The 19778-nt window shown below is 46.3% G+C and overlaps 3 protein-coding genes across 3 annotated transcripts; all 3 read left to right on the top strand.

Annotated features, from left to right (window-relative positions):
- Positions 1-259: 259 nt before the first annotated feature.
- On the top strand, positions 260-19097 carry LOC137017939 (tripartite motif-containing protein 16-like). Its single transcript, XM_067382735.1, has 6 exons — positions 260-903; positions 7905-8000; positions 8097-8330; positions 16465-16624; positions 17326-17373; positions 17616-19097. Exons 1-6 carry the CDS (start codon positions 325-327, stop codon positions 18134-18136), a joined length of 1638 nt encoding a protein of 545 aa, XP_067238836.1. The 5' UTR covers positions 260-324; the 3' UTR covers positions 18137-19097.
- On the top strand, positions 9346-11689 carry LOC137013995 (trichohyalin-like; the record flags this gene model as incomplete). Its single annotated transcript, XM_067378082.1, is given in 11 exon segments — positions 9346-9688; positions 9739-9801; positions 9837-9978; positions 10010-10091; positions 10126-10291; positions 10323-10389; positions 10422-10576; positions 10629-10665; positions 10721-11151; positions 11320-11450; positions 11498-11689. Coding segments are annotated over 11 exon segments (1809 nt in total), but the record flags the coding sequence as incomplete, so codon positions are not given.
- On the top strand, positions 12320-16393 carry LOC137013989 (trichohyalin-like). The gene is made up of 9 exons (XM_067378071.1): positions 12320-12515; positions 12934-13464; positions 13517-13602; positions 13650-13808; positions 13856-14214; positions 14630-14829; positions 14882-14967; positions 15000-15332; positions 15408-16393. Exons 1-9 carry the CDS (start codon positions 12320-12322, stop codon positions 15630-15632), a joined length of 2175 nt encoding a protein of 724 aa, XP_067234172.1. The 3' UTR covers positions 15633-16393.
- Positions 19098-19778: the final 681 nt, after the last annotated feature.

Below are 19778 nucleotides of genomic sequence, written 5' to 3'. Positions count from 1 at the left end.
GAATACACTACATGACTTCTGTTCAGATATTTGCCCCAATTTCCAGTCTGGAGAAGATCATCATCTAAAGTTTCTCATTTGTAAATAAAACTTCACTTGGTCATTTATGCACTCAGAGCTTGTAATTATGACTCCACTTGAAGAGCACATAAATACAGCAGAAAAGTACTCTCCTTGACCAGGAATGAGGAAGCTGCTTTACAGACATGCCTGTTTTACACACGTCACTCAAACACAGAAGCAGGAAACTATTTCAACTGCTCAGTTCAGAGAAACAGAAACTGAAGTATTGTTTGGCTGTCTTGTGTTTGTTCATGCAGTAAAATGGCAGAAGCCAGGATTTCAGTGGATCAGAATGCATTCACATGTCCAGTGTGTCTGGATCTCCTGAAGGATCCAGTGGTCATTCCCTGTGGACACAGTTACTGTAAGAGCTGTATTACAGGCTGCTGGGATCAGGAGGATGAGAAGAGAGTCTACAGCTGCCCTCAGTGCAGACAGACCTTCAGTCCAAGACCTGCTTTAGGTAAAAACACCATTCTGGCTGAAATGGTGGAGAAACTGAAGAAGACTAGACTTCCTGCTGACTGTTATGCTGGAGCTGGAGACGTGCAGTGTGATGTTTGTACTGGAAGAAAATACAAAGCCGTCAAGTCCTGTCTGGTGTGTCAGGAGTCTTACTGTCAAACTCATTTTGACCATCATGAGGAATTTCTATCTCGTAAACCACACAAAGTGATTTATGCCACTGGACGACTGCAGGACATGATCTGCCGTAAACATGATAAAGAGCTAGAAATGTACTGTATCACTGATCAACAATGCATCTGTGTGTGGTGTAAGGAGTCTGAACATAAAAACCACAACACTGTATCAACTGCAGCACAGAGGACAGAAAAACAGGTATGAACTGAGAGGGATTGCTCACACAAAAATGAAAGTGCTGTCTTCATTTACTCACCGTCATGTGGTTCTAAAACCGGTTTGACTGACTTTCTTCTGGAATGTAAAATATTATATTTTGAAGAATGTCTCTAATTTAGTCTATCAAAATCCAGTGGGGTACAAAAATGTCAAAATCCAAAAACGAGACAAAAGCATAAAAGTAATCTAAACAACTCCAGTGGTTAAAAATAAAAGAATCGACATGCACTTGAAGTGTACTTCAAATTTTGGTGCGTATAAATATATTTAATATAAAAATGTATATAAATATATTTATGTAATAGAATGTAATTTAATTATTAGAGTTCTGTCATGACAACTCTCTGAGATATTGGCATGGTAATGGATATGACAATGTTAATGTATTTCATCTTGGAGGAAAAGATCTGACACTTGCTACTGTCAATACATTCTTAGACTTTCTTGTGAGCAAGTAAGACATGCTCTTGCTGCACATAAAACATACGTGAATTAACCCCTGTAGCAGATCTATACAGGTGGAGGGTTTCTGAAAGCTTGCTGCAGACTGCTACAGCAAAAGGTTTGTTCGAGATGAACTACATTAGCCTGCCACTGGCTGGCAAATTCTTCCAGTTGCAGGTGGGGAGGAGTACAGAGATGGCCATCAGGTCTGACACTTCATGCTTTCCATTGTATGCTGAACCAATGCCACTCATGGCAGATCACGCGATTCTTGCATTGATTGTAGCCAAAGAAGTGGGTGCGATTGAAATTCACATTTTTGAAAATCAGATATTCATTGTCAAGATTGGTTAAATACAGGAACTTGTCTAAGAAAAAACACGCAACACTTTGTCCTTGTCATCACAGAATCTGACCAATGAAAATAAAGTGTCCTCATCAAGGATTTTGCATCTAATTTTAAGTAACTGCAGCATCTGACCTAGGCGGCTGGTCTCATTTTGCCCTTACGGTACTTTGATGGCATGTGTGATGATCGTAAGGCGGTCATAGTCGGTCAAATTTTCTAACCGGAATACATTGCTTTTGTCAGGCAGCAGCCAATCTTTGCATGAAGTCGAACAAGCCTAAACACTACCAGTATTTGAATGTTGAGCTGCAGCTCATTTGTTGCTGATGCAACAGCAACCTATCAGCTGCACTATGTAGATAACTGTCAGGACACAGCCGGAGGCAGAGAGGTAAGTGAACACAGATGTGGTTTTATTGACAGAGGCACGAACACAGGTAAACAGTGGAAGCAGGTGAGTCAATGTAATCAATGCACTTCAGAGCAGTCACTTAGCTGATGGCAACTGTATCTTTGCAGATGGTAACAGCGTGGGAACAGTGTGGAATGGAGAACAGGAGATGGATGACAACAGGAATGGAGACACAGGAACTCAGGTGAGTAGCGGGTAAGGAGTCCAGGTACATGAGACGAGACCAGACAAAGAAGAGAAGGAAGTGAGTGTCTTTATAGTGTCCTTGATGAAGCCGTGCAGGTGCAGGTGATCAGTACTAAGGGGATTGTGAATGAGTGGGTGGAGCGTGATGATCCGGTGACGATGCGCTGGTGGGTGTTGGCTGTGACTCCTGACAATAGGATGGGGCGACGACGACGGGGTCTACCTCGAACCTGTGGAGTAGGACAGTCCAGATGTTCTGCATGGAATTATGTGAGTTGAGAGGGAAGAGGATGTTGTTGCGGTTAACCCAGGAATGTTCCTCTGGGCCATAGTCCTCCCAGTCGACGAGGTATTCCAACTGGGAAACCCCTTCGTCGAGAGTCAAGGATCGCCTGCACCCAGTAGATGGTCTCTTCTTCAGCGATGTCGGGAGGAGGAGATGCTGCATAATCTTCCACAGGATCTGTGGAAGGAGAGGACATGGGTTCAGTGTGAGGCTTCAACAAGGAAACATGAAATGATGGTGAGATACGGTACTGTGCAGGGAGGTTGATTCGGTATGTGACTTCATTGAGCTGCCTCTGTATGGTGAATGGACCCATGTAATGGGGACTCAGCTTGCGGCAGGGCAGTCGGAGACGGATGTCCTACGTCGAGAGCACACCTTTTGACCAGGTTGATAACGAGGAGTAGGGCCTCTTCTGGCATCTGTGTGCCTCATGTCTCCGAACTGCCTGCTGGAGATGCGCTGAGTCCCACACTCTCTCACTCTGCTGGAACCAGTGGTTGACAGCTGGAACCTCAGAGGGCTCACCCAACCAGGGAAAAGAGGTGGTTGGTATCCCAGTATACACTGGAATGGTGTGAGCTCTGTAGTGGTCTGCAGGAGGGAGTTCTGGGCATACTCTGCCCATGGGAGGAACTGGCTCCAGCCGTCCTGGTTCTGGTGGCAGTATAACCTCAGGAATCTCCCCATTTCCTGGATCTTGCGCTCAGTCTGGCTATAGGCTGACTGACACTCCTAGGAGCTTGAAGAAAGCTTGCCACACTTGAGGTATGAACTGGGGTCCACAGTCGGAAACAATGTCTTCAGGAATGCCAAAATGTTGGAATACGTTGTTGAACAGGGCTTTGGCAGCTTCAGACGCAGTGGGAAGGCTCTTAAGGGATATGAGTTTGCAGACTTTGGAGAATCGATCCATGATTACTAGCACACAGGTGAAGTTGTTAGATGGTGGAAAATCATGAAGTCAATTCCAAGGTGTGTCCATGGTCAACGAGGTATTGGTAAGGGGACCAACTTGCCCTCCAGGAGCCTCCTAGGAGTGTTAGCAACAGCACAGACTGAGCATCTCTTGATGTAATGGGAGATATCCTGAGTCACGGAGGGCCACCAGTAGTGTTGTTGTAAGAGCGAGAGGGTACGTGAACTACCTGGGTGTCCAGAGCCCGGAGAGGTGTGAGCTAAGTCCATGAGGGGCTGACAGTGGGCTGGTGGAACATAGAGAAGCCCCTTAGGACCTCTTGGCGGAGCTGGTTCAGCCTGGTTAGCTAGAACAACGCGTTGGTTGATGGCCCACTGGATGAGGCTGACGATCATGGCTGGATGGAGAATGGGTTCAGGATCAGAGTTCTCAGGATCGGGTTGATACAGATGAGACAGAGCATCGGCTTTACGGTTCTTGGTTCCAGGACAGTAGGAGACAGAAAAGTTTAATCTTGTGAAGAGGGCCCAGCGGGCTTGGTGCAGGTCAAGTCTCTTGTCTTCTCAAAGATACTCAAGGTTTCGGTGATCCGTGATGACTTCAAATTGATGTTGTGCTCCTTCCAGCCAGTGTCTATTCCTCCAGTGCTAACTTGATGGCCAGCAGCTGTTACCAATGTTGTAGTTTTGCTCCGCCAGGGATAGCTTTTTGGAGTAGAAAGCACATGGATGGAGTCATGGTGGATCACCCTGGCACTGTGACAGCACCGCTCCGACCACAATGGAGGCGGCGTCAACTTCCACGACGAATGGGATGTCAGGGTTTGGGTTAACCAGGATCGGAGTGGTGAAGAAGGCTTCTTGAAGCTGGAAGGCTTCTCGGGCAGATGGAGTCCAGGACAGAGACTTGGGGCAGCCCTTTTGTAGTGAGGTGAGGGGTGCACTGAGCGGACTATAGTTATGGATGAAGTGCAAATAGACGTTGGCAAACCCCAGGAAACGTTGTAATATGGTTGTGGGTAATGGTTAGTTGCGGATGGTTTCTACCTTCCTCTGGTCCATCTGTATGATGGACCAGATGATGTGTATGATGTGAATGCATTCGACCTGCATGGCTTCTGGTGCTGGAAGGGCGAAAGATGGTGTGGCGGGCAGAGGATTGACAGTGGGATTATGGAGCGTGCATGAAGAATAGTGTTGAGCCACACGGATAGAATTTTGAATGTGGTTTTCCAGCCCCATAGTATCACCGTAAACAACCATTAACCGTTTGATGTGTGGATTCGAGCCCTGGCGAAAGGCTGTTATCAATGCCATTTCATTCCAGCTGCTAGCGGCCACTAGGGTATGAAATCGAAGGGCATGCATACTCATAGATTCTTCACCTTGTCGTAGATCGATGATTTGGAGAGATCGGCTGTACTTCGTACGAATACCTCCCGGAAGTGGTTGAAGAAGGTGGCGATCGTGGCTGTGACTGGGGCCTCCCAGAGAGGTTGGGCCCATTGTAGCGCTCGTCCAGAGAACAGAGAGATAACAAATGCCACCCGTGCATGCTCGGTTGAGAAGAGTTGAGATTGAGCTTCCAAATACAGTGAGCATTGAATGAGGAACCCACTGCAATCCTCCGCTACACCAAAGAATGTCGCTGGTCGGGCCATGGGACTGACAGAGGCAGCTGGAGAAGAAGCAGCGGGTGCTGGGTGAAGGAGTGCTTGGCGGATGTTGTGCTCGAGGTCAGCTGGGATTGTGGATGAAGTGCTAGGATCGAGGATCGCACTGCGCCAACCAAGATGGCAGATGGGTCTGCGGTACAATCCCCACACGTGTCCGAGTTGCTCTGCATGAGGTCTGGTCTTCTGTCAGGACACAGACGGAGGCAAGTGAAAACAGATGTGCTTTTATTGACAGCGGCATGAACACAGGTAAACAGTGGAAGCAGGTGAGTCAATGTAATCAATGCACTTCAGAACAGTCACTTAGCTGATGGCAACTGTATCTTTGCAGATGGTGGGAACAGCATGGAACGGAGAACAGGAGATGGATGGCAACAGGATTGGAGACACAGAAACTCAGGTGAGTAGTGGATAAGGAGTCCAGGTATGTGAGACGAGACCAGACAATGAAGTGAGTTTCTTTATAGTGTCCTTGATAAAGCCGTGCAGGTGCAGGCGATCAGTACTCAGGGGATTGTGAATGAGTGGGTGGAGCGTGATGATCCAGTGACGATGCATTGGTGTTGGTGGGTGTTGGCTGTGACTCCTTGACAATAACGATGTGATCACTTCTATTTCAGTCAAGGACCTATCAGCCTGACATCTAGAATTCAAACATCAGAACCTGAGGGCTGTTTCATAAAAGATGCTAAGAAAAGCGAGGATTAAACTCCAAAACCTGACTTGAATTAACCTAACAAATGAGGCTAAAGCGGTTTCATAAAAGGTAATTGAAGTTCACGCAGTCCCGCTAATTCGATCCAGGTTTACCTAGTCAAGATAATTGCGCGTGTGCGCTTTTATTAAGCAGCCCTAGATGTCGATCATGGATCAAATCAGTCCACCATAGGAAACGGCATACATTTTGTGCTATTTTATGCATTTAAAACATGGTGTTTTCCTCAGTGCATAACTTACTTTTCACAAGTTTATTCTCCATCTGTAAATATTTCCATTTTGCTGCTAAACTTCACAGTGAACGAGCGCTGCTAAACAGGCGGAACGCAATAGAAGCGCAATAATTCTAAAATAAACATTTCGCTTAAATATTTGATGTTGGACAGTAAATTTGCCTTATGTACAATTTTAAACCTACAAGTAAGTGTATTTTTATGATAGTAACTGTAAATGGACTATTGTAATGGGGTAAATCAATATACTTTGGGCCAATTACTGAGTTTAGATTCATCTTACCAATTCAAATTTAGTCTCTGCATATTTATTTTTATTTTTAATTTTGTGATTTTAATTTCTGCTCTTCTAATAACCATAAAGAGTACTACAGCTGCCAAACAAAACCAGAGAGAAATGTATTCATATATTAAATATTGGGCATAAAACATTTAGCCAGCAAGAAAAGAAAACCTGTAGGTTACACACGCACACACACACACACACACACACACATTATGTATAATTCAGGTTGATTGGGACACTTTTTCCTAGTCATTTCAATAGCAAAAAGTGTCCCTATCTATCTATCTATCTATCTATCTATCTATCTATCTATCTATCTATCATATATATATATATTAATTTATACTCTGGTGGTCTCATATATACACACACACACACACACACACACACATACACACATATATATATATATGTGTGTTTGTGGGGGTGTGTGTGTGTGTGTGTGTGTGTGTGTGTGTGTGTGTGTGTGTGTGTGTGTGTGTGTATGTGTGTGTGTGTGTGTGTGAATATATGAGACCACCAGAGTATAAATTAAATATGGGCCTTGGAAAAGGCTAGCTGACTTTATTGTGCTTTAACTACAGTGGGTTGTCCCAGTGTGGACAACAACCATACATGTACCTTCTCTTTTCATAGCTTTTGCTGGCTCTGAAACACTTTCCTGGTATTTCTCCTGTTAATAAAGTCAAATAATTGTATGTGAGAGAGTCAGCTGTAATATCATTGTGTTCTTAGAGGAGCTTAGCTTAGCCTGACAGTTAGCCTGCCCCAGACCAGGCTAGTTTCCCAGCATAAGTTGCCAGAGTAACTTAAAAGTTAAGTTTGTTTTATGAACAGAATTTGCTGACAACAAGTCTGACTAAGTAAAATAAGCCTGGCTTGTTTTCTAATCTTGTTTTATGAAACAGCCCTCTGGTATTATACTTTAGTTTGATTTCAGTCCTACTTAAGTGGGTCAAAAATCTCTCTTAAGTACAGCTAATTGCTTTAAATATAACACATTTTCCTTTATTGGTAATTAACATGAAATGATGTGTCTGAAAGCGTTATGTTCAGTTCACACTTACAGTAATTACATTCTTTTAAAGTATATTATTTCCATAATAAGTACACTTTTTGATTCATAGATCATATCGAATCATTGATCAACTCATGTACACAGAGCCCAACTCAAATATGATGACATCAAAATTATCAAACTTCACTGGTGTTTGTGTCATGACATAATAGTGTTTAGTCATGTAATTAAAACTTTAGGGTGAAATATTCATATAAAACTAGACACTGATGAAATATTGCTGACATTTCAGTTTCATATTCATTCATGATCTCATTTCAGGAAACTATGAATCTGTGGTTTGAACCTACAGTATAAACTTATGCTAGATCTTTAACTCTCTACCAATTCTGGATTAATGTAACTTAGTGATAGTAGTTTTACGTGTCATTTGCTGTTATTGGTTTGTCCTCCAGAAACAGCTGAAGGAGACGCAAATGAAGATCCGTCAGAGAATCCAGCAGAGGCAGAAAGATCTTCAGCAGCTGAGAAAGGCTGTGGAGTCTCATAAGGTGAGTCTGGAGAAGAAGAGAAGTTTGAGACGTCTCAGTTTGGACTCTGTCAGTCCCGCTGAAGCCACTGTGTGATTGTGATGTGTGTCCTAACAGCGCTCTGCACAGACAGCAGTGGAGGACAGTGAGAAGATCTTTACTGAGCTCATCCGCTTCATTGAGAGAAGATGCTCTGAGGTCACACAGATGATCAGAGATCAGGAAAAGGATGCAGTGCGTCGAGCTGAAGGACGACAGGAGCGACTGGAGCAGGAGATCAATGATCTGAGGAGGAGAGACGCTGAGCTGGAGCAGCTTTCACACACACACCATCACATCCATTTCCTGCAGGTAACAGAGATCTAGAAGAACAGGATCATAGTGGACTTGAGCAAGAGAAATATTTCATGAGAGCAGAATGAGCCGTTGACTCAGATGTTGGAATTCAGTCTAGTGTTTGTTATCATATAATCATCAGTCAGACTCTCATCTGATCATCTTCTTTTTAAGGTGACCTATTCTCCTTTTTACAAGATGTAATATAAGTCTAAGGTGTCCCCAAAATGTGTCTGTGAAGTTTTTAGCTCAAAATACCCCAAATAATTTTTATTATAACATGTTTTAAATGCTTATTTTTGGGTGGGAGAAAAAAAATGCTCTGATTTGTTGTGTGCATCTTTAAATGCAAATGAGCTCACGCTCCCTGCCCCCAAGTTTGCGATACAATTCCAATACACTGAGCCATAAATAATACAGAAGCTCACACAGCAAAATGGATCATTACATACTGTATGTATTTAGGTATGGTATGTATTTTAAGAATGTTTGCTAACATTCGATTCTGAATTAATTTGATAGCGTGCTGCATGGCTAACGTGGCTAAAGCTACACACTGTTGGAGAGACTCAATAAGAATGGAAGGGTTAGTTCACCCAAAATGTCATTCCACACCCATAAGGCCTTCATTTATCTTCAGAACACAAATTAATATTTTGGATAAAATCCGATGGCTCAGTGAGGCCTCCATTGCCAGCAGGAGCATTTTACTTTCCAAACAGCAGATTCGATACACTGATTCATAATGCTCCAAAGCTTCCTGAAGCAGTGTTTTGAAATCGGCCATCACTGTAAAGTCATTATTTTGTTTGGTTTTTTGGCGCAGCTAAAATTCTCGTCACCTTATAATATTAATATTGAACCACTGTACTCACATGAACTGATTTAAATATGTTTTTAGCACATTAATGAATCTTGAGAGAGGAAATGTCATTGTGTAACGAAGTGGGACACGAGGTGAGATCCATTTCCAAGTTTTTATTAAAGCAAAGTTTGTAGTAAAACAGGCAATGGTCAAACAGTGGCAAAGATGAGCAGAGAGCAGACAGGCAGAGAGAAGGCAGGCAGAGAGAAGGCGGGCAGGGAGAAGGCGGGCAGAGGGAGAGCAGGCAGAAGGCAGGATCACAGGCAGGCAGAGAGAAGGCAGGAGAGCAGGCAGGAAGAGAGAAGGCAGGAATAGAGAAGGCAGGCAGAGAGAAGGCAGGATCGAAGGCAGGCAGAGAGAAGGCAAGAAGAGAGAAGGCAGGAAGAGAGAAGGCAGGAAGAGCGAAGGCAGGAAGAGAGAAGGCAGGCAGAGAGAAGGCAGGCAGAGAGAAGGCAAGAAGAGAGAAGGCAGGAAGAGAGAAGGCAGGCAGAGAGAAGGCAGGCAGAGAGCAGGCAGAAGGCAGGATCACAGGCAGGCAGAGAGAAGGCAGGCAGGCAGAGAGAAGGCAGGAAGAGAGAAGGCAGGAAGAGAGAAGGCAGGCAGAGAGAAGGCAGGCAGAGAGCAGGCAGAAGGCAGGATCACAGGCAGGCAGAGAGAAGGCAGGCGGGCAGAGAGAAGGCAGGCAGAGAGCAGGCAGGCAGAGAGAAGGCAGGCAGAGAGAAGGCAGGAAGAGAGAAGGCAGGCAGAGAGACGGCAGGAAGAGAGAAGGCAGGAAGAGAGAAGGCAGGCAGAGAGAAGGCAGGCAGAGAGAAGGCAGGCGGGCAGAGAGAAGGCAGGCAGAGAGAAGGCAGGAAGAGAGAAGGCAGGCAGAGAGATGGCAGGAAGAGAGAAGGCAGGAAGAGAGAAGGCAGGCAGAGAGAAGGAAGGATCACAGACAGGCAGGAGAGCAGGCAGGAAGAGAGAAGGCAGGAAGAGAGAAGGCAGGCAGAGAGAAAGCAGGCAGAGAGAAGGCAAGAAGAGAGAAAGCAGGAAGAGAGAAGGCAGGAAGAGAGAAGGCAGGCAGAGAGAAGGCAAGAAGAGAGAAGGCAGGAAGAAAGAAGGCAGGCAGAGAGCAGGCAGGCAGAGAGAAGGCAGGCGGGCAGAGAGAAGGCAGGCAGAGAGAAGGCAGGAAGAGAGAAGGCAGGAAGAGAGAAGGCAGGAAGAGAGAAGGCAGGATCGCAGGCAGGCAGGAGAGAAGGCAGGAAGAGAGAAGGCAGGAAGAGAAGGCAGGCAGAGAGAAGGCAGGATCGCAGGCAGGAAGAGAGAAGGCAGGAAGAGAGAAGGCAGGCAGAGAGAAGGCAGGCAGAGAGAAGGCAGGCAGACAGAAGGCAAGAAGAGAGAAGGCAGGAAGAGAGAAGTCAGGCAGAGAGAAGGCAGGATCACAGGCAGGCAGGATCACAGGCAGGAAGAGAGAAGGCAGGAAGAGAGAAGGCAGGAAGAGAGAAGGCAGGCAGAGAGACGGCCGGCAGAGAGAAGGCAGGATCACAGGCAGGCAGGAGAGCAGGCAGGAAGACAGAAGGCAGGCAGAGAGAAGGCAGGATCGCAGGCAGGCAGAGAGAAGGCAAGAAGAGAGAAGGCAGGCAGAGAGAAGGCAAGAAGAGAGAAGGCAGGAAGAGAGAAGGCAGGCAGAGAGAAGGCAGGCGGGCAGAGAGAAGGCAGGCAGAGAGAAGGCAGGAAGAGAGAAGGCAGGATCGCAGGCAGGCAGGAGAGAAGGCAGGAAGAGAGAAGGCAGGAAGAGAGAAGGCAGGAAGAGAAGGCAGGCAGAGAGAAGGCAGGAACGCAGGCAGGCAGAGAGAAGGCAAGAAGAGAGAAGGCAGGAAGAGAGAAGGCAGGAAGAGAGAAGGCAAGAAGAGAGAAGGCAGGAAGAGAGAAGGCAGGAAGAGAGAAGGCAGGCAGACAGAAGGCAAGAAGAGAGAAGGCAGGAAGAGAGAAGTCAGGCAGAGAGAAGGCAGGATCACAGGCAGGCAGGATCACAGGCAGGAAGAGAGAAGGAAGGAAGAGAGAAGGCAGGCAGAGAGAAGGCAGGCAGAGAGCAGGCAGAAAGCAGAAGGCAGGGTCACAGGCAGGCAGAGAGCAGGCAGGCGGAGAGAAGGCAGGCAGAGAGAAGGCAGGAAGAGAGAAGGCAGGAAGAGAGAAGGCAGGAAGAGAGAAGGCAGGCAGAGAGAAGGCAAGAAGAGAGAAGGCAGGAAGAGAGAAGGCAGGAAGAGAGAAGGCAGGCAGAGAGAAGGCAGGCAGAGAGCAGGCAGAATGCAGAAGGCAGGGTCACAGGCAGGCAGAGAGCAGGCAGGCAGAGAGAATGCAGGCAGAGAGAAGGCAGGCAGAGAGAAGGCAGGAAGAGAGAAGGCAGGAAGAGAGAAGGCAGGCAGAGAGAAGGCAGGATCGCAGGCAGGCAGAGAGAAGGCAGGCAGAGAGAAGGCAAGAAGAGAGAAGGCAGGAAGAGAGAAGGCAGGAAGAGAGAAGGCAGGCAGAGAGAAGGCCGGCAGAGAGAAGGCAAGAAGAGAGAAGGCAGGAAGAGAGAAGGCAGGAAGAGAGAAGGCAAGAAGAGAGAAGGCAGGAAGAGAGAAGGCAGGCAGAGAGAAGGCAGGATCGAAGGCAGGCAGAGAGAAGGCATGAAGAGAGAAGGCAGGAAGAGAGAAGGCAGGAAGAGCGAAGGCAGGAAGAGAGAAGGCAGGCAGAGAGAAGGCAGGCAGAGAGAAGGCAAGAAGAGAGAAGGCAGGAAGAGAGAAGGCAGGCAGAGAGAAGGCAGGCAGAGAGCAGGCAGAAGGCAGGATCACAGGCAGGCAGAGAGAAGGCAAGAAGAGAGAAGGCAGGAAGAGAGAAGGCAGGCAGAGAGAAGGCAGGCAGAGAGCAGGCAGAAGGCAGGATCACAGGCAGGCAGAGAGAAGGCAGGCGGGCAGAGAGAAGGCAGGCAGAGAGCAGGCAGGCAGAGAGAAGGCAGGCAGAGAGAAGGCAGGAAGAGAGAAGGCAGGCAGAGAGACGGCAGGAAGAGAGAAGGCAGGAAGAGAGAAGGCAGGCAGAGAGAAGGCAGGCAGAGAGAAGGCAGGCGGGCAGAGAGAAGGCAGGCAGAGAGAAGGCAGGAAGAGAGAAGGCAGGCAGAGAGATGGCAGGAAGAGAGAAGGCAGGAAGAGAGAAGGCAGGCAGAGAGAAGGAAGGATCACAGACAGGCAGGAGAGCAGGCAGGAAGAGAGAAGGCAGGAAGAGAGAAGGCAGGCAGAGAGAAAGCAGGCAGAGAGAAGGCAAGAAGAGAGAAAGCAGGAAGAGAGAAGGCAGGAAGAGAGAAGGCAGGCAGAGAGAAGGCAAGAAGAGAGAAGGCAGGAAGAAAGAAGGCAGGCAGAGAGCAGGCAGGCAGAGAGAAGGCAGGCGGGCAGAGAGAAGGCAGGCAGAGAGAAGGCAGGAAGAGAGAAGGCAGGAAGAGAGAAGGCAGGATCGCAGGCAGGCAGGAGAGAAGGCAGGAAGAGAGAAGGCAGGAAGAGAGAAGGCAGGAAGAGAAGGCAGGCAGAGAGAAGGCAGGCAGAGAGAAGGCAGGCAGAGAGAAGGCAAGAAGAGAGAAGGCAGGAAGAGAGAAGGCAAGAAGAGAGAAGGCAGGAAGAGAGAAGGCAGGAAGAGAGAAGGCAGGCAGAGAGAAGGCAGGCAGACAGAAGGCAAGAAGAGAGAAGGCAGGAAGAGAGAAGTCAGGCAGAGAGAAGGCAGGATCACAGGCAGGCAGGATCACAGGCAGGAAGAGAGAAGGCAGGAAGAGAGAAGGCAGGCAGAGAGTCGGCCGGCAGAGAGAAGGCAGGATCACAGGCAGGCAGGACAGCAGGCAGGAAGAGAGAAGGCAGGAAGAGAGAAGGCAGGCAGAGAGAAGGCAGGATCGCAGGCAGGCAGAGAGAAGGCAAGAAGAGAGAAGGCAGGCAGAGAGATGGCAAGAAGAGAGAAGGCAGGAAGAGAGAAGGCAGGCAGAGAGAAGGCAGGCGGGCAGAGAGAAGGCAGGCAGAGAGAAGGCAGGAAGAGAGAAGGCAGGATCGCAGGCAGGCAGGAGAGAAGGCAGGAAGAGAGAAGGCAGGAAGAGAGAAGGCAGGAAGAGAAGGCAGGCAGAGAGAAGGCAGGAACGCAGGCAGGCAGAGAGAAGGCAAGAAGAGAGAAGGCAGGAAGAGAGAAGGCAGGAAGAGAGAAGGCAAGAAGAGAGAAGGCAGGAACAGAGAAGGCAGGAAGAGAGAAGGCAGGCAGACAGAAGGCAAGAAGAGAGAAGGCAGGAAGAGAGAAGTCAGGCAGAGAGAAGGCAGGATCACAGGCAGGCAGGATCACAGGCAGGAAGAGAGAAGGCAGGAAGAGAGAAGGAAGGAAGAGAGAAGGCAGGCAGAGAGAAGGCAGGCAGAGAGCAGGCAGAAAGCAGAAGGCAGGGTCACAGGCAGGCAGAGAGCAGGCAGGCAGAGAGAAGGCAGGCAGAGAGAAGGCAGGAAGAGAGAAGGCAGGAAGAGAGAAGGCAGGAAGAGAGAAGGCAGGCAGAGAGAAGGCAAGAAGAGAGAAGGCAGGAAGAGAGAAGGCAGGAAGAGAGAAGGCAGGCAGAGAGAAGGCAGGCAGAGAGCAGGCAGAAGGCAGAAGGCAGGGTCACAGGCAGGCAGAGAGCAGGCAGGCAGAGAGAAGGCAGGCAGAGAGAAGGCAGGAAGAGAGAAGGCAGGAAGAGAGAAGGCAGGAAGAGAGAAGGCAGGAAGAGAGAAGGCAGGCAGAGAGAAGGCAGGCAGAGAGAAGGCAAGAAGAGAGAAGGCAGGAAGAGAGAAGGCAGGAAGAGAGAAGGCAGGCAGAGAGAAGGCCGGCAGAGAGAAGGCAAGAAGAGAGAAGGCAGGAAGAGAGAAGGCAGGAAGAGAGAAGGCAAGAAGAGAGAAGGCAGGAAGAGAGAAGGCAGGAAGAGAGAAGGCAGAGAGAAGGCAGGCAGAGAGAAGGCAGGATCGCAGGCAGGCAGGAGAGCAGGCAGGAAGAGAGAAGGCAGGAAGAGAGAAGGCAGGCAGAGAGAAGGCAGGATCACAGGCAGGCAGAGAGAATGCAGGCAGGCGGGCAGAGAGAAGGCAGGCAGGCAGAGAGAAGGCAGGCAGAGAGAAGGCAGGAAGAGAGAAGGCAGGAAGAGAAAAGGCAGGCAGAGAGCAGGCAGAAGGCAGGATCACAGGCAGGCAGAGAGTGAGTGGGCGGGCAGAGAGAAGGCAGGCGGGCAGAGAGAAGGCAGGCAGAGGGAGAGCAGGCAGAAGGCAGGATCGCAGGCAGGCAGAGAGAAGGCAGGAGAGCAGGCAGGAAGAGAGAAGGCAGGAATAGAGAAGGCAGGCAGAGAGAAGGCAGGATCGAAGGCAGGCAGAGAGAAGGCAGGCAGAGAGAAGGCAGGAAGAGAGAAGGCAGGAAGAGAGAAGGCAGGATTGCAGGCAGGCAGGAGAGAAGGCAGGAAGAGAGAAGGCAGGAAGAGAAGGCAGGCAGAGAGAAGGCAGGATCGCAGGCAGGCAGAGAGAAGGCAAGAAGAGAGAAGGCAGGAAGAGAGAAGGCAGGAAGAGAGAAGGCAGAAAGAGAGAAGGCAGGAAGAGAGAAGGCAGGAAGAGAGAAGGCAGGCAGACAGAAGGCAAGAAGAGAGAAGGCAGGAAGAGAGAAGTCAGGCAGAGAGAAGGCAGGATCACAGGCAGGCAGGATCACAGTTAGGAAGAGAGAAGGCAGGAAGAGAGAAGGAAGGAAGAGAGAAGGCAGGCAGAGAGAAGGCAGGCAGAGAGCAGGCAGAAGGCAGAAGGCAGGGTCACAGGCAGGCAGAGAGCAGGCAGGCAGAGAGAAGGCAGGAAGAGAGAAGGCAGGAAGAGAGAAGGCAGGGAGAGAGAAGGCAGGAAGAGAGAAGGCAGGAAGAGAGAAGGCAGGCAGAGAGAAGGCAGGCAGAGAGAAGGCAAGAAGAGAGAAGGCAGGAAGAGAGAAGGCAGGCAGAGAGAAGGCCGGCAGAGAGAAGGCAAGAAGAGAGAAGGCAGGAAGAGAGAAGGCAGGAAGAGAGAAGGCAAGAAGAGAGAAGGCAGGAAGAGAGAAGGCAGGAAGAGAGAAGGCAGAGAGAAGGCAGGCAGAGAGAAGGCAGGATCGCAGGCAGGCAGGAGAGCAGGCAGGAAGAGAGAAGGCAGGCAGAGAGAAGGCAGGATCACAGGCAGGCAGAGAGAAGGCAGGCAGGCGGGCAGAGAGAAGGCAGGCAGGCAGAGAGAAGGCAGGCAGAGAGAAGGCAGGAAGAGAGAAGGCAGGAAGAGAAAAGGCAGGCAGAGAGCAGGCAGAAGGCAGGATCACAGGCAGGCAGAGAGCGAGTGGGCGGGCAGAGAGAAGGCAGGCAGAGGGAGAGCAGGCAGAAGGCAGGATCATGGGCAGGCAGAGAGAAGGCAGGCAGAGAGCGAGTGGGTGGGCAGAGAGAAGGCGGAGAAACATTCATTTAATTAAAGTTGCAGTCTGTAACTTTTTTTGGTTAAAAATTATCCTAAATCAATTTTTGAGACATAACCAGCCAGTGTTCAAAACTATCTCCTTACCTTAGCCCAATTCACAACGGTAATCTTGTAATAATGTTTTATAATTCGGGTGGTACTGGTGGGTTTCCGCAGGAAATTAAGCAAGTCACTGTTCGCCTTTGTGTCATTACATCACGTCTGTTTACATAGAGAATGAGTCCCAGCTAGTAGGCTAAATCAGGGGATCATTTGAGGATGGCGGATCATTTATAGTGTTTCTCACAGCAGCTGCAATAATTAACCTTATCATTTTGATGGCGGATTGTAATCCAGAAAGATCCAAATGACAATCATCAGTGATAAATGGAGATTCTTATTTTGGTCATACTTCCAAGACAGTCTGTGATTCTGAAGTACTGTATCCATACCGATGTGGTGACTGACAGCAAACATTAGATTCATCCGCACTGAAGAGCCATGCTGATGGCACAACCCATATATGATAATTCCACAAACAACTGCAATTGCAGGTTTTGTACAGAGATGGGGATAAAGAGGCAAAACTTACAGACTGCAGCTTTAAATTATATTATTTCTGTAATAATTTAAATAATGCTAAATGCTAAAGTGCACTTCTTTTTCCCCAGGATTGTAAGTGTCAAATACTAGAGTTTGTGGCATTAAATGATGGATATGAGAAGACAGTATCTGATTGTGTGAAAGTCCTGGATTGAGGCGAGTTACTGAAGATCAACAAGAGCCGCACAGATCTGATATAGAGCAGGTTATTGTCTGAAGTTTTGATTTGTGTTTTCTGTAGAGTTTCCAGTCTCTCTCAGCACCTCCTGAATCTACAGACAAACCCGACGATCCCTTCAGTTTTCTCTTCTCTTTTGATGACATGAGAGAATCTGTCCGTCAGCTGAGAGAAAAACTGGAGGATTTCTGCAAAGAGGAGATCAAGAAGATCTCTGACAGAGGTAAAGTCTTGCGCCTCCGTTATACAGACGTGTGTAGAAAGATCCTAAATGTGAACATACAACAGCTTCTGAAATGTTCCTGTGATTTATAAAATTTCCATGTGCACAATTCTTAAATGACATTTTTCAAAGTTTATCTTAAATTCAAGTACAATGTGAACAAGCTCATCAAATCCACCTTCAGAACAGCTACAAATATCCCTTGGTTCAGAAGTATGGTACTCATCATCAAGAACAAGTGAAGACTTCAGATGCAAAATCATCTAAGTTCCGTCTGATATTTTCTTCTAAAATGCGCATTTTTATCAAGCTCGTATTTTTAGGTTCAGTAATTTCACTTTAATGGCAATTAATAGGTCATTTTCATTGCCATTAAAGTGAAATAACTGAACATAAACATACAAGCTTGATAAAAATGCTCATTTTAGAAGAAAATTTCAGATGACACTTAGAGGCTTTTGCATCTGAAGTCTTCAAGTGTTTATAAATTTATATATACATGATTCAGGATGAAATCCTTGGAATTCAAGATCAAATCCGATACGTGTGTTTTATAAATGAAGTTCCTGGAGATTCATCTGCTCTCAGAAATTATCCTTCATCTAATATCATAGAGCATCATATTATGAATGTCTTAGAAATTAATATATTTCATCTTGTCATTCACTCTTCACACTGTTCATGTCTGTTTATTTCCACAGTCACATTCACCAACATGAATCCCAAGACCAGGAACGACTTCCTACAGTGTAAGTCACTAAGAAAACAAGCAGAAAAACTCACTGAATGTGTTCATGTTCTTCCTGTAGAAGGTGAAAGAAATCATGATAGAAGAGTTTAATAATTGATCATGTAAATGATGATTCAGGATATCTGGTCAGCTGGTCAGCTGAGACACTGATGATACACTGAACATTGAGTCATGAAGAGTTCAGATACATTAAAGGATCAGATTCATAATTTCTGATTCTGATGTGTTTCTCTCCATCAGATTCCCATCAGCTCACTCTGGATCTGAACACAGTGAATGAACACCTCCGTCTGTCTGAGAGGAACAGAGTGATTACTAACACTGACACAGTCCAGCCGTATCCTGATCATCCAGACAGATTTGATTTGTATCGTCAGGTGTTGTGTAGAGAGAGTGTGAGTGGACGCTTTTACTGGGAGATTGAGTGGAGTGGAGATGAAGTGTTTATATCAGTGTCATATAAGAGCATCAGCAGGAAGGGATGGGGTGATGAGAGTGCATTTGGACATAATGATCAGTCCTGGAGTTTGGACTGCTATTCCTCCAGTTACTCATTCATACACAATAAGATAAAGACTGCTCTCCCTGTAAAGCCCATCAGCTCTAGAATAGGAGTGTATGTGGATCACAGTGCAGGAACTCTGTCCTTCTACAGTGTCTCTGACACAATGAGCCTCATCCACACAGTCCAGACCACATTCACTCAGCCACTCTATCCTGGGTTTTGGGTTGGTTCAAGATCATCAGTGAAACTGTGTTGATGTTTCAGAATAAACTGTAGAGAGATTTTACCCATAATACTTTGAGCTGCATGAGAAATCAGTAACAGTGTGATGATACAGCGTCTCTATTTTCTCTTCATTGCATTAATAGAGCTGAAGTTTGTACAGTATATAAACCATTATGCCTATGAAATGTCCTCACTAAGATAGCAAAACAAATCTGCCTGAGTGATGATGTGTATTTGTCTTTTTTTTAAAGCTCTAATTGTGTTGATGGAAATCACATTCATTTAGTTTATTCATTTTTATTTGTATTATTACTATCAAAAATACCTTTCAGTTAAATTATCAAACAGAGTTCATTACAAAATGAACAGACTGAGGATAGTGTGATTTTGAATAATGAAATAACAGAAACAATGTGAACAATGAAAGAGTGAAGATGTGGAAAATGACATTAGTAGTGGAGAAAATAGTGTTAGAAAAAAAAATCACACTTAAAGGGATAGTTCACCCAAAAATGTAAATTTGATGCTTATCTTCTTACTCCCAGCGCATCCAAGATGTATGTGACTTTGTTTCTTCAGTAGAACACAAATGATGATTTTTAACTCCAACCGTTGTGGTCTGTCAGTCTTATAATGCATGTCAATGGGATTGGGAACTCCATCTATAAGAGAAGTATGTTAAGAAAAAAACATACACAGACAAATCCAAATTAAACCCTGCGGCTCGTGACGACACATTGATGTCCTAAGACATGAAACGATCGGTTTGTGTGAGAAACCAAACAGTATTTATATAATTTTTTACCTCTAATACACATCAATGTCCAACTGCCCACCACATCCAGTGCGTGAGGTCTGAATACACGCTCAGATGACGGAAGTGATTTTTTGCGCGTATACTTTAATGAGTGAGTCCGGCGTCAGAGTGCTTTCAGAGCTCACACAATGGATACTCAAGGCAGTTGGACATAGTGGTTTTTAGAGGTAAAAATTATATAAATACTGTTTGGTTTTTTGTTGCATTATACGACTGACAGACCACAACGGTTGGAGTTAAAAATCCTCATTTGCATGCTATTGAAGAAACAAAGTCACCTACATCTTGGGGGCAAGCAGATAAACATCAAATTTTCATTTTCATTCACTTTAGAAGAAATTAATGACTTTCTTTACTCAGTGTTTAGTAATGTTGTTGATGTAAAATAGTTCTTTCTGAATATGAATAAATTTAGGTGTTTTTGTTGCAAAAAAACAAAACAAAACACAAAACAACAACAGTGAGCTCTGAAGTTCTGGATAAAAAGAACAGATTCCAGCTAAAAAAGATGCTAATAAAATTGAGGAAAAGTAAAGTGCAAGCTTCATGAAAATAGTTACTCTTTTTCTTTTATTTCATGTCATTATTTTATATCTTCTTGCTGGTATTTATATGGGTGTGTTTAGAGTCGGATTTTCACGATAACATGGTTAAACCTGTGTAAAATGAGGGCATTTTGTTTTGTGTAGAGTTTTGCAGAAATCATTAAGAAAATTGGAATATATGTGAAAACAGGTGAAATAAATTAAATGTTTTGAGAAATGTGTCTTTGTTTTGAGAACTGAATGAATGATAATCATCATACAGTCATAGTGTGTTAATTAGCAATCGGAAAAAAAAAACTAATATGGGTGTA

The sequence above is a fragment of the Chanodichthys erythropterus genome, chromosome 3 (assembly GCF_024489055.1).
Source record: "Chanodichthys erythropterus isolate Z2021 chromosome 3, ASM2448905v1, whole genome shotgun sequence".
Classification (NCBI taxonomy): Eukaryota; Metazoa; Chordata; class Actinopteri; order Cypriniformes; family Xenocyprididae; genus Chanodichthys; species Chanodichthys erythropterus.
Note: the sequence above shows the minus strand (reverse complement) of the source record. Positions and strands in the feature narration are given on the sequence as shown.

What these genes read in the sequence shown, in the direction of transcription:
- LOC137013989 (XM_067378071.1), top strand. Translation starts at nt 12,320, where the DNA reads ATGGCAGGAAGAGAGAAGGCAGGAAGAGAGAAGGCAGGCAGAGAGAAG. An exon ending in GGCAGAAAGCAGAAGGCAGG is followed by an intron (nt 13,603 to 13,649) that starts GTCACAGGCAGG and finishes AGGCAGGCAGAG; the next exon opens with AGAAGGCAGGAAGAGAGAAG. An exon ending in GGCAGGAAGAGAGAAGGCAG is followed by an intron (nt 15,333 to 15,407) that starts GCAGAGAGAAGG and finishes AGGCAGGCAGAG; the next exon opens with AGAAGGCAGGCAGAGAGAAG.
- LOC137017939 (XM_067382735.1), top strand. Translation starts at nt 325, where the DNA reads ATGGCAGAAGCCAGGATTTCAGTGGATCAGAATGCATTCACATGTCCA. An exon ending in CACAGAGGACAGAAAAACAG is followed by an intron (nt 904 to 7,904) that starts GTATGAACTGAG and finishes TTTGTCCTCCAG; the next exon opens with AAACAGCTGAAGGAGACGCA. An exon ending in ATCACATCCATTTCCTGCAG is followed by an intron (nt 8,331 to 16,464) that starts GTAACAGAGATC and finishes TGTTTTCTGTAG; the next exon opens with AGTTTCCAGTCTCTCTCAGC.